This window comes from Egretta garzetta, unplaced genomic scaffold, assembly GCF_000687185.1.
Source record: "Egretta garzetta isolate BGI_Z169 unplaced genomic scaffold, ASM68718v1 scaffold56, whole genome shotgun sequence".
Classification (NCBI taxonomy): Eukaryota; Metazoa; Chordata; class Aves; order Pelecaniformes; family Ardeidae; genus Egretta; species Egretta garzetta.
Window position 1 is genome coordinate 13,434,264 of NW_009260182.1, and position 12,378 is coordinate 13,446,641.

The following is a 12,378-nucleotide window of genomic DNA, read 5'->3' on the forward strand; positions in this document are numbered from 1 at the left end:
GCTGCTGCCTGTGCGACATGGAGACGCTGCCAAGGCAGATCTTGCTGGCAGCCAGGTGGCTCTGGGGAGCTGAGGGGACCAGACGGCTCTCGGGGCTGGGGGCGTGCACACAGGGCTCCCTCGCTTCCCCGCCTTGTGCCCCGGGGCCACAGATGCAGACAGGGCTCTGCCTACTTTTTGCAGGATCTTTTGCCTTTTCAAATCCTGTCTGATGTGGTTAAACGCAGGGGCTGACAAGTCCAGGCAGCCTAGTCATGTGAAAAACTGCCGCGAGCGCTGCAGGGGTGAAACGGACCCATGCCAGCACCCCTGCAGCAGAGCAGCCCCCCCAAATCCCATAGCACCCCATGCCTGGTGGTGGCTCGCCTGAGGACACGCTGCACCGGGGCAGACCCGCTGTGGGGCACGCTGCTCCCCTCCTGCAGCCCAGAGCATCATGAAATGGGATGGGAGGCTTCCCACCCTGACCGCCTCCGTGGCAGCCCCGTTCAGTACAGGGAAACCTGCACGGGGCTGAGGACACCTTGGGCACCTCCACAGCACATCACGGGCTGATGCAAAGCAAGGAGTGAGCAAAGGGCACTGGCAATGCGCCATTGGATTTTAGACTTGCAGAACCACTGGAGAACAGCTGGAAGGGCCGTAGGAGGTGACCAAGATCTCCCCTACCCCAGGTGGGCAGCATGGACCTGTGGCCCTGCTTGTAGCAGGGGCCACCCTCAGGCTGGCACTTTCAGCTCATAGCATGGGGGCTTTGGGAGTCTCTGGACTTCCTTGAAGGACACAGAAAGTCTGAAAAGCAAGCCTAGAGTTAGTGGGCTTACGTGCAGTAATTAAGTCTTATGTGTTCACATGGATAATGTTTAGGGGTCTGCATATTGAAAAAGGCTGACAAGTCCTGCTGCAGACTCGAACAAAGCAGAGAAGGAGCATCCCTGCTGAGACCTTGTTTTTTAAAACAAAGGCTGCACATATCTCTAGGACATTTTTATAGTTTTTGTAACTGGATTACCTAATTAAATGACTTCTCATGTCTCCTGAAATCGAACCAGGTCAAAACATGTTGCCCACCCGTGGTGTCCAGCACTGAGGCACAGCGATCAAAAGATATGGAAAAACAAAATATTTTGCCAAAATTTGATTTTTTTTTTTTTAGAATCTGTCTTCAGCATGTCCAGATGCAGTGTCTCCTCCCTGCTCGGCAAAGGCGTGGGGGATTTGGGGAGCAGCAGATGTCTGATGCGTGGGGCTGCGGTGCCTTTTGCCCCGGGGATCCTTGCAACACCGTGTGTGGCGGCAGGGCTGTGTGCTGCCACTGGGAGGCTGATTGCTGCTGGTGGCTGGAAAGCTCACAGTGCAATGGGAGCTCTGGCAACCTGATATTTGTAATGACACCCTGTTTTGTCCTGACCCTTTCATGTGAAAGTCAGGCTCCCCTTTTAACTGGATTCCCCTGGTGTCTCTCCTCCTACCAGTGCTGACTCCAGCCTGCAATGGGACATTTATTGTCTCACAAGCAGTTTCTTTAAAAGCCCCTCTGGGAAAGCATAACCTGTGCCTCACGTGTGCTGCCTCTCCTTCAGCAAAACAGCGAGTCCTCCTCTGGGCACTGTCTGCCGGCAGTCTCTAAATCTGTATTTTGAGACCTCATTTTAGAAGAGTCAGTGACCAGAGACCTTTTTGCTTATACAGGAGCTGCCCAAGGGACAATTTGATCCATATTCGACTAAGCCACTGAGGGTTTCTCCAGGCTGACAAGGAATCATAGAATCATAGAATCATCTAGGTTGGAAAAGACCTTTAAGATCATCACATCCAACCGTTAACCTAGCACTGCCATCCCAAAGAGCAGCCGGAGGCAACTGTGCCCTTCCAGTGAAATAGCATGGCTTGCCCCAGGCCGGGGATTGATTTTGTCCTGCAGAATAATGAAAAGCTCCTTAAAGCATGCAAAGCCAGGAATGTGCCATGCTAGTGAGAGGCACTGAGAGCAAACTGCGAAGGGCAGAGGTGGAAGGAATGGCCTGTCCCCCTCCACTGCCACCCATCACGTTGCTGGGAGGCCCTGGCACCCCGGGGCTCAGGGCAGCAGCAATCCTGCCAGTGCTCCCTGGTCCCTCTCTGCTGCCCCTCCCCAGCCTGAGGCCACACCACCTACAAATACATCCTCTTGTGCGCTACGAAGGCGAGCAGCAACCCGGTGGAGAGCCTGGGCTGCTCCCAGGGATGCTGCAGCAAAACAGGGGGGAGTCCGTATGAGAACTGGGCCTCTCCCCCACTGAAGTTTGCATTTTTCCAAGGGAAAGGGCCATGTCATACCATTTGTTGGGGGTCCCTTGGGCTTGCCCAGGCTCCCTGCAGTAGGAATCGGCTCTTCCCCCTCTCCGTCCCAGCCCCGGCTGATGGTGTTGCTCTCTTGCTCTCTCCAGTGGAGCCGGAGTTCAAGTATGTGGGGAACATGCATGGGAACGAAGTGCTGGGCCGTGAGCTGCTGCTGCAGCTCTCCGAGTTCCTGTGCGAGGAGTACCGCCGGGGCAACGAGCGGATCACCCGCCTCATCCACGACACACGCATCCACATCATGCCCTCCATGAACCCCGACGGGTACGAAGTGGCTGCCAAGCAGGTACCGGGCAGCGATCGCCTCCTCCAGCCGGGTAGGGGCAGAAAGCCCTGCAAATCCCTGCGCAACCCCCTTCGCTGTGCCTGTGGGGAGGGGGCATCTTTCCTCTCCATGCCATGCCAAATTTGTCCCCCTTAACTGGTGTTGCTGCTCCTCCCCTTCCATGCCAAAGGCTTGCGCTATGTATCCTGCCCCAGGTGGCCCTGGCAGGTGATTAAGGGGGCTTCCTACACCTGCCTTACCCTCCCAAAAAGTTATTTGTCACAGGAGGGTCGCTGCAGATTTCCTGCCCCAGGCTGGGGAAGTGGCAGCTGAATGCCACTGTCATGAGCAGACAGTGACACAAGGGATGGGGCGTGGGGAAGCCCTCCAGTCCCCCCTCAAACCTCACCCATTCCGTTGTACCGCTAGGCCTCAGGAAGATATTTTATTTATGGCTCTTTCAGCTGAGACAAATTGTTTATTTGGCTTGTGCCTTTCTCTGTGACCCTGGAAAATGAAGATATTGTTATTGACTTTCCCTGTCAGTACCAATACTCTTTATTCTCCTGCCAGCAATAACACACGCGTTGCAACTCAAAGGCACCGAAGCACCATTAGGATGGCCCGTCCCTGCCGCTCTGACACCCAGCCTGCCTGCACCCCGTACTCATCCCCGTGATGCACCTTTGCCCTGCAGGGCCCGGACAGCAATGGGTACTTGACGGGGAGGAACAATGCCAATGGAGTGGACTTAAACCGCAACTTCCCTGACCTCAACACATTCATGTACTACAGTGGGGAAATCAGCGGGCCAAATCACCACATCCCACTGCCCGACAACTGGAAAAGCCAGGTACTGGTCTGGGATGCTGCGAGGGCTACAGCATCCTCTTAGAGTGGCTCAGCACTCAAACAAATATGCTGTCCTTTGGCTTGCACCAGTGGTTTTCTCCTTCCCCGTGCCTCCTGCATGCAGAGGGACGATGTAATCCTGCCCCGTATCACAGCTTGCACCTCTGCCAGGAGGAGATGCTGGCATCGCGGCCAGCCTGGGGAGGGGGTTGCAATGCACAGGGCAGAGGAGGTGGCACATGCTGGCTAATGTGTGTGCCTCAGGTTTTGGGGCTGCGCTAGGATAGCTGTTGCAGGGTATGCACTGAAGGAGCCAGCTCTGCGCCCCAGGGTGGGTGGTGGAGAACAGAGGAAGCTGCAAGGGCTGAAGTAGGCAAATCGTGGGGCAAGGTCTGACGTGACCGGTCACACCGCAGCCTGGCATGGAGCAGCAGCTGGCCCAAAGGTGGCTGAGCTCTTCTTCCTGGCCCTGGCCCTCTTCTCCTCACAGGTGGAGCCGGAGACATTGGCTGTGATCCAGTGGATCAGCAGCTACAACTTTGTGCTCTCAGCCAATCTGCACGGTGGAGCGGTGGTGGCAAATTATCCCTATGACAAGTCTCAGGACCAGCGGTTCGGGAGCCACCGGCGCACGGTCAACACGCCTACCCCTGACGACAAGTTGTTTCAGAAGGTGAGCATGGCCCAGGTGGGCGAGGGCATTCCCCCAGCCCTGGCAGGGTGCAGCGTGCAAGAGCTGGCCAGGAGTCTCTGGGTCACTGCCTCACGCAGGAGCCGAGCCAAGAAACGTGTTGGAAATCACCATTAGCAGACCGCAGCTGGTGAGCCAGGTCAGGGCAGTCCTGCCGTGAGCCGGTCCCACCACAGGGACAGGCCAGTCTTAACCCTCAGGAGCCTATTCCTCGTCCGTGCCGTGCTTGGCTTCCCCATAACCCCAGTAGCACCAGTGTCTTCAGCACCACCTTGCTCTTCCAGAGCCGGAGCCTGACCCCAGCTTTACTGGGCCATCATAGCGTGTATATGTTTTTTTTTCCTAGAGAGGTGGCAGGGTCTGGCTGGGGGTCTGCTGAGAGCAGGATAAGGGAGGCGGGTACCCAGCAGGGGCTTGCGAATGACGAAGAATAAGGAATACAATGAAAAGAGCACTGGGAGCATAGGCAGAGATCAGAGAATGTATCAGTATGTGCTGCTGATCCTGCTAGCACTAGCTGAAGCCTGTGGGTTTTCTCCATTGTTAAAGTGTCCCAGAAAATGTGCCTTCAATCACTGCTTCCATCAGGAAACACCCAGCACAAGAAAAAGCAAGTCTGCGTTAGAACAGTTAATGAGAAAAATAAGTCTGAGCTGGAGTTCAGCCTCCTCTGGAAGCAGAGGCTGTGCAGTGGCTTGCCAGGACCTGCTGGGATCAGGGCTGCGCTCGGACCCAGATGTAGAGAGGCTGCAGTCTGGGGCGTAGGCTAACGATACCCCCGTAGCCTCAGAAGTCAGAAATGTAGTGAAGTAAATGTTTCCCTGCTGACAGAACGAGATTACACCAGCATCTGAACCGTAATACAAGGGTGTAGAGTTTGCATTAGAAAATACAAACAATAGTCTCTCTCAAACTGTGTCTTACAAAGGACAGGCTTTGGATGCAGTGCCCCAATTTCAGCCCTGACTTCACGTCTAAAAATAAGCAGTAATCTTAATGAGGGCAATAAACAAGCAGTTGCCAGAACCAGAAGTTGCCCAAACTCTTTCCTAATACAAATTCCCCTGATATATATGGTATTTGCATCAGGACTGGTACTGGTTAGTTTTCCTCACATATCTTCCCCCCTGTTAGTGCCATTTGCTGTGTGTGGGCCAGCACCGATGGGGCTGCGTGCCCCTGCGTGGGCCCAGTGCCCTCCGCCCCCCCTCGTCTCAGCGGGAGCAGGGAAGGAGCCGCCTGTGCCATCAGCAAGCATCCAGCTTGCCAGATTTCTGCTCTTCCTCCTCCGCCTTCATCTGCCTACGTTTTGTAGAGGTCCTGGCCACCTCGTGTTGTATTTCATGGCAGCAAAATGCAGGACCTGTCTCCTGTCTGACTTGCCTCCCACACTCCCCAGTGAAGCCTGTGCAGGAGGGGGGATGTTTCGCCCAGAGCCAGGCAGGGTCCCCAGCCGTGCGGTGCTGGAGCAGTGATCGATGGCTGCTCTCTTTCTAGCTGGCCAAGACCTACTCATACGCCCACGGCTGGATGCACCGTGGCTGGAACTGCGGAGACTACTTTGCTGATGGCATCACAAATGGGGCATCCTGGTACTCGCTCAGCAAAGGTAAGGGCTGGGTAGGTGAGCACCACCCACGGCAAGGTGTTGAGCTGGAGAGGTGAAGGGGTAGATGAGAAACCTCAGGACAGCATGGGTTGGGGAAGGGCTGTGGCAATAGCACTGTGCCTATTACTAGACACCATTCTGGTGTCTGAATCTCAGACTGGGAAAAGGCTTGGGAAGGAGCCACAGAAGCAGCCAAGGTCTGCAGAGACCTGCTGGACAAAGGAAGCATTAATCTGTTGGTGTATTTGAAAATGCTGCAGCATAACTCCATCAAGACCCAAAACTGTGACCAAAGGGAAGACATTTCTCATAGCTACTGGCACCTGAAAAACCTGATTGAAAAAGGCATAATGAAAAAAGTGAAAATCAGCAACTTAGGCTAGAAAAAAAGATTGGAGAGCAACTGGAAAGGGGCACACAGCCCCTACAGTACCAAACCTTCCTGAGCTTCTAGAGGCAGGGTGGTGAATGATCCAGCTGAAAGAGGGAGTTGGGCAGCCACGAGGGGAGGGGGCTGCACGGGGGGAGAAGGCTCTAGTCACTCTGCATGGAGGGACGAGGCTGCACCTGCAAAGCGAAGAGGGAGAGCAAGACGGTTCTGGTAGAAGATAGACACAGGCCAGGATACCTGGGGCATGGGAGCAGGGAGGGAAGGGGGCCTTGCATTCCCCTGGCCACAGGCTCTTCTCTTCCAGGCATGCAGGATTTCAATTACCTCTACACCAACTGCTTTGAAATCACCCTGGAGCTGAGCTGCAATAAGTTCCCCCCCGAGGAGGACCTGGAGCGGCAGTGGATGGCCAACCGGGAGGCCCTTGTTGCTTTCATTGAAGAGGTAAGGGGACAGTCCTGGACCTACACCCTTCTCCTTCCAGCCCCTATGGGCCCTGAGGGTAGGAAACGAGTAGGCACTAGGGGTGGGAGGGAGGTGGTCATGGAGCTGGGTGCTCTGGTTGGTGGCCTTTGGGGAGGCTGCTGTGTCATAAGCTGGCTCTCCTGGGGAGAACCAGGAGAGCCAAGGGTATGGGGAAAGGTGGGGTTGTCCCCAGAGCTCTGCCCTCCTCCAGTGCTTGGCACTGAGCAAAGGAGGGTCCTTGGCCCACCAGTCTGTCTCCCTCCCTGCAGGTTCACCAGGGCATCAAAGGGACGGTGTCAGACGAGAACAACAATGGCATTGCAGGAGCAGTGATTTCGGTCCAGGGAATCAGCCATGACATCACCTCTGGTGGGTTGTCGGTCCCCTTGCATGCTGTCCCTTTTGGATACAGCCTCTTGGAGGTTAGCTGGGTATGCGGGACATTAGCAGGCGAGGCTATAATATGGGTGGACAGCATGGTTGGCTTCCCAAAAACACTAGCTATGAGAAATGTGCCTGTGCATCCTGGACCAGGGAGGGCTTAGGAAAGGAAGAGGTGAGAACTGGAATGCAAACCTTATTGCAAAGGACTTTAGAAAGTCAGCTCCTATATTATCTGAGAGAGAGGAAAAAATACATTTGTATATAATCAAAGAGAAGATTGAGGCAATAATCTGCTCAAGCATCTAAGTATCTACACAGAGCTGAAACAGCTGATAGCAAAGGACACGATGGCAGAACAAGATGAAAGACTGAAAGTTCAAGCCAGACAAATTTAGACTGAGAATGAAATGCCACTTCAGTTTATCCAAGTTGTGGTGGTTTCTCCTTTGCTGGCCGATTTTAACCTCCTTTTCATAAACACCCTTCTCCCATCAGACCAGACATCACAGACTGGTTGCAGAAAATAGCCGATATTCCAGCTCTTCAGAGGTCAGAATATGAAATCATCAAAACTCCTTCTGGCCATAGGTCTGTGACTCAGTAACACTCAAATACTTGGCACTTACTATGCCAACATGCATAGGAAAGGGGAGTGTGCAAGCAATCACAGAATCGCAAAGGCACTGGCTGCAAAGGGCCCTCTGGGGTCTCCTGTACAGCCTCCTGCTAGCAGCAGGATTGTCCCCAACACTGGCTCTGATGGGCCACTGCTCCCTCCAGCCGGTTCTCACTGACCCCCAAGGATGGAGATTTCACGCCCTCTCTGCTGTCCTGTGCCAGGGATGCACCACCTTCACGGTGAAGCCGTGCTCCCTGATCCACCCTGAAGCTCCCAAGCTGCCATCTGTGGCCGCTGCCCCTCCTTGTATTGCCTGGCACCGCTCAGAGGAGTTTGGCCCCATCACCTTTGCAGCTGCCCTTCAAGTAGCTGCCGGCTGTGAGCAGATCCCCCTCGGCCTCCCCCCAGCCAGGCTGAGCCTGCCTGGCTCCCCCAGCTCTCCCTGTGGGTCAGGAGCTCTGCTGCTCCCATCTCTCTCTTGATCTGGGGGCACCAAAACTGGACAGGTATCCAAGTGCAGCCTCCCCGGGACTGAACAGAGGGAGAAAATTATTTCCTTCAGCCTGCCAGCCACCCTCCCTGTTTTCCTTTGGAAGCCCCTGACTTGTGTGTGTCTCACTCGTACCAATTAGCCCCACCTAAGTCAAAATAACAGAGGCTGCTGTAAAGATTACTCAAATTTGCAATACCCATCCAGTTCCATAGATGGGAATATACTCAAATTGTCGCTGTCATCCACAGTGTGCTGCTGCCTCACTGTTGGCTGTCCCCTGTCCCTAACCATACCAGTACACAGTCCATCAATGTGCTCCTGGGGCTTCCTTATACTGGGAGAATGAGGGAACAGCTGAGCCGATGAGCAATTAAGACCCTTCTGATAACCCAAACGTGGCAAAATTGTATATGACAGCAATTAGAGATTGCATTCTGCCTAAGGAGTCAGACTGGAGCTGTGATTGCCCTTAGGTCTGCTGCCAGCTGACTGGCAGGCGCTCAGATTTGCAGCTTCACGGCACAGGCACAGCCAACGCTGCTCTACCGTTGTCCCCTTTCATTTGGCGTTTACTTGCAGACTGACTTCTGCTCTGTAGCACTAATGAGACATCACTTGCAGTCTACCAATGAGAATCCAGCCTTGTGGTAGCCAGCAGGTTTGGAAGGAAGGCCAAAAATTGCCTGGGTTTTGAAGGCTACACATCCTCAAGGAAGTACACTCGGCAAGACCTACTGGAATATGTTTTGCTCTGCTCTCTGTGCATCCTGAGTGCCTTCTCTTCCCATCTTATGTTCCAGGTGATATGGGGGATTATTTCCGGCTGCTGCTGCCTGGCACTTACACTGTCACAGCCTCCGCAGAGGGGTACCAGCCCCAGATGGTGACAACAACAGTGGGCCCAGCTGCACCTTCCCTGGTGAGTCAGGCTGCATAGTCACAAGGGTGTCTCAAAATGTCTTCACCCCAGGGAGAAAGAAATGCAACAGGGGATGTCTAGTGAGCAGCAGAGGAAGGAGATGGGATGCAGAGCATTGCCAGTGGCTACAGGCTGTCTGCTTTGGCATCACAGGGCTCCCCACAACTCGCAGAGAGGGACAGGGTGAAGGCAACGCCATGTGCCTCTTGGTTCCTTACTGAGGGCTCGCAGCTGCACCGGGCTGCCATGCCAGCTCCTGTGTCCCTCTGCCTCTTGGCTGTGGGGAGAGCCCCTGGCTGGCTGGGGCTGCTGCTCTTTAGCTCTCCCTCCATCCTCCCCACTCGCCAGGACGTGATAGTGTGGAAGCAGCATCTATTCCCTGAGGCTCCATTATCCCCCCTGGCTCTCTGGGTTTCAGTGCTCTGCTATCATCTGCATCCTGCCTGGGACCAAACACGTTATCAGATTTGTAGCATGAGGCTGAAGTCTGCCTTTCTTGCTGCCAAGAGCACCCAAGACAGATGGGAACTGAGTGCCAACAAAGAACAACCATCACCTTTGGGAGATTAAGTGCTCTTGACACCGGTGTGGCCCCTACAGTGCCTTTCTGAGGGCAGGCTGGACAACTAGAAATTGGTAATAAAAACAACGGGTGGTGATTCCTGCCCCTGCTGTTGCCTTTTGATGCAGATGCAGCCTCCTCTAAGGACCAGCAAGAACCCCCCCAGCTGTGGCATCCTGGCACATCATTTGCTTCACTGGATGTACACTGGTCAGGCTCTGCCGTAAATACACTGCGGTGGTTCTCCCACCCTCTGTCTCTTCATCCCACCCTACCCAGCCTCTGAAGTTCTTCCAGAGCTGCCCTTTTCTCAGGATTAGAAACCTTCTAATTTTCATCCTAAATTTATTTATGGTCAGTTTATCCCTATTTGTTCTTATGCCAACGTTGTGCTTTAAATAGCTCCTCTTCTTCCCTGGTATTTATGCCCTGATGTATTTATAGAGAGCTGTCAAGCCCAGTCCTAGCCTTTGTTTTGCTAGGTTAAACACCCAGCTCTTCGGCTTCCCTTTTTAAAATACATTTTCCTTTTACCATGTTTCTGTAGAAGATTGATTTGTTCCCTGATGGTCTGATTTTTGCAGATCTCCCCTCACAGCAGCCCTCCTGTCCCCATTTCCCTCTGCCCCTGCAGCACCTCCCATACCCACTGTTCACCCCATCCCTCCCCCAGGAAGCCCACACAGCCCCATTCCAGTTTCACCTTTCTGTATGGCCCCCCCATCCCCCATTTTTCTGATGCTGTGTCCCGCACACCTCTTGTCTCCTGCTCCCTCTTGTACCTGCTTGCATGGCTGTAGTGGATGGAGGTTTCTTTCCTGGATTTTTTTTGTCTGGATCTACTGGAAGCACTGGTTGCTGAAAGACTGATTAAGCAGGATTCAGCTAACAAGATGCAATTGAAAAAGGAGTGTACTAAACTATCCTGTGTATGAAACATTCACAGAAATGTAAAGCAATGCTATTTCTCTACTCTCTGGTGAGAAAAGATGAAGAGCATAGCTCGGTCCCTTGCCTTTCACAGCTCATCTTCCAAACCATCCTAGGACGTTGCATTGCCACAGGAGCAACTCTGCATAAGAAATGTACCTGATTGTTGGTACGACATTTTGCACAGGAAAAAAGTTTCCAGCTGATTTAAGAACTGAATTCCCATTGCATGGTAACACTGGCTGAGGCCTCCTACTGCTTGTCTTGGCCCAAGAGTCAGCTTTGAAGGCTAGCGGCAGAGGCAGGTCCTGCAGACCCCTGAGCCAGCAGAGCTCACACACAGTGTTACACGGTTATTTTTATTCTTTCTCCAGGTGCATTTCCAGCTCAAACGAGATGTGGTGAGGAAGCCCCCGGAGCGTAAAGCCTCAGGCGCACGCGCAAACAACAAAGCCCTTCAGAAGAAGGTAGTGCCAAGAGCCACCCGCCGGGGGACCCAAAGATGAGGACAGCTCACTTGGCTGAGAGCTGGGGGAAGCCGTTTATACGAGGCCTGGCTGATGACTCTGGCCAGTGAACTTTCCAACAGTCCAGCATGAAACTAGCCCAAATCATTAGGTTATTAAACGAGGAAGTATTTAATCCTTGAGCAAATGGTGACGTCATTCACAACAAAATGTGCTTGGGCTGCGGTTCCCCGGGCAGTGTGTCTGTAGCTGCTGAGCTCTCCTCCTGCACTCGCTCCATCTCGGAGAGCTCTGCTCCCTTTACTCCTGGGCTTGGTTCCTACAGACCACGTGAGATGCCCAGACACTAGTGCATACCAGGGAGAATGAAGCCAGGCCCTGGTCTTTGCTGCACTCACCAGCTGGGCATGTGAATCCTGGCTCTAGTCCTCTGGGTGCAAGTGCCATGCTTCTCCCTCAGGTAAGGACGGTTGCTGCCTGTAGACCCTGAAGTTAGGGAGTGGTCGGTTTTAAAGCAGTCAGTGATGTGCCTAGCTCTGAGCACAGTCTGTCCCACACATAGCACAGCTGTCGCTGGTTGGCAACACCACGAGTAGGAATACGGCAGTGGGAGGTCGTGGTCCAAGGTCATCTCCTGGCTGATGTCACATTTATCTTGATGTGCAGATGGGACTTGCTGGTAGCTGGTTTGGATTATTTGTAGTCAGAGAGGCTGAAACAACACACGCTGGCAAAAGCCAAGGATTATCCCGTCTCCTTATGTCTTCAGACCCAAACCAGATGGCTCGCTGAAGGGTCTGCTCTAGCCAGCACAAGCTATTAGTCTGAGCACATAGGAGCAACTAGGTGAGGTCTGACAACCGGTGATGAGCAAGACAGGTGATTTGATGTTCCTTTGAGACAAATACCCTGAACCTTGGTCCTGTCAGTGTGCAACAGGGAAGCGTGGATGCTCGATGCCAGCAGCATGCTGTGCATGTACAGCGTGTACGCCATGTGAGTTGTGATTGGGTTAGGGAAGACATGATCTGTAGTTCAGTGAGGTGGGGTACTACAGGCTGGGCCTTAAAATGCTGCTGAGGCTGTGTGGGCAGGTCTGGAGTGGAAGCAAGAGTAGAAACAAAGCTGGTAATTTCCATGGTAAAACTATCAAGAGCAGGCAAAACCTTTCTAGCATTCTTCATAGAAAATAAATAACTGCAGAGGGGTAAACAGTCCCACCCATGTGGGCCAGTGACTTTTTTTCCCTTGACTGGTTATCCCAGTCTCCCCCATACAGCCCTCCATAGCAATGTCTCAAGCCTGTCCAAAAAGTGTCTCCCAGACATCCCCTTGCTCCTTGTCTTTTGCAAACATCTCTTTATCTCTTGTGAGCGACCTACTGCATAGGC

The 12,378-nt window shown here is 53.4% G+C and overlaps 1 protein-coding gene across 1 annotated transcript in view; it reads left to right on the top strand.

Annotated features, from left to right (window-relative positions):
• The window catches only part of CPN1 (carboxypeptidase N subunit 1), a 17,595-nt gene extending 6,527 nt beyond the window's left edge, over nt 1-11,068 (top strand). The window contains exons 3-10 of the mRNA XM_035897423.1: nt 2,430-2,626; nt 3,303-3,458; nt 3,948-4,130; nt 5,646-5,757; nt 6,453-6,592; nt 6,883-6,982; nt 8,910-9,028; nt 10,895-11,068. Coding sequence (XP_035753316.1) covers nt 2,430-2,626; nt 3,303-3,458; nt 3,948-4,130; nt 5,646-5,757; nt 6,453-6,592; nt 6,883-6,982; nt 8,910-9,028; nt 10,895-11,026 — 1,139 coding nt within the window. The 3' untranslated portion in view covers nt 11,027-11,068. The remainder of the gene's footprint in view (nt 1-2,429; nt 2,627-3,302; nt 3,459-3,947; nt 4,131-5,645; nt 5,758-6,452; nt 6,593-6,882; nt 6,983-8,909; nt 9,029-10,894) is intronic.
• Nucleotides 11,069-12,378: the final 1,310 nt, after the last annotated feature.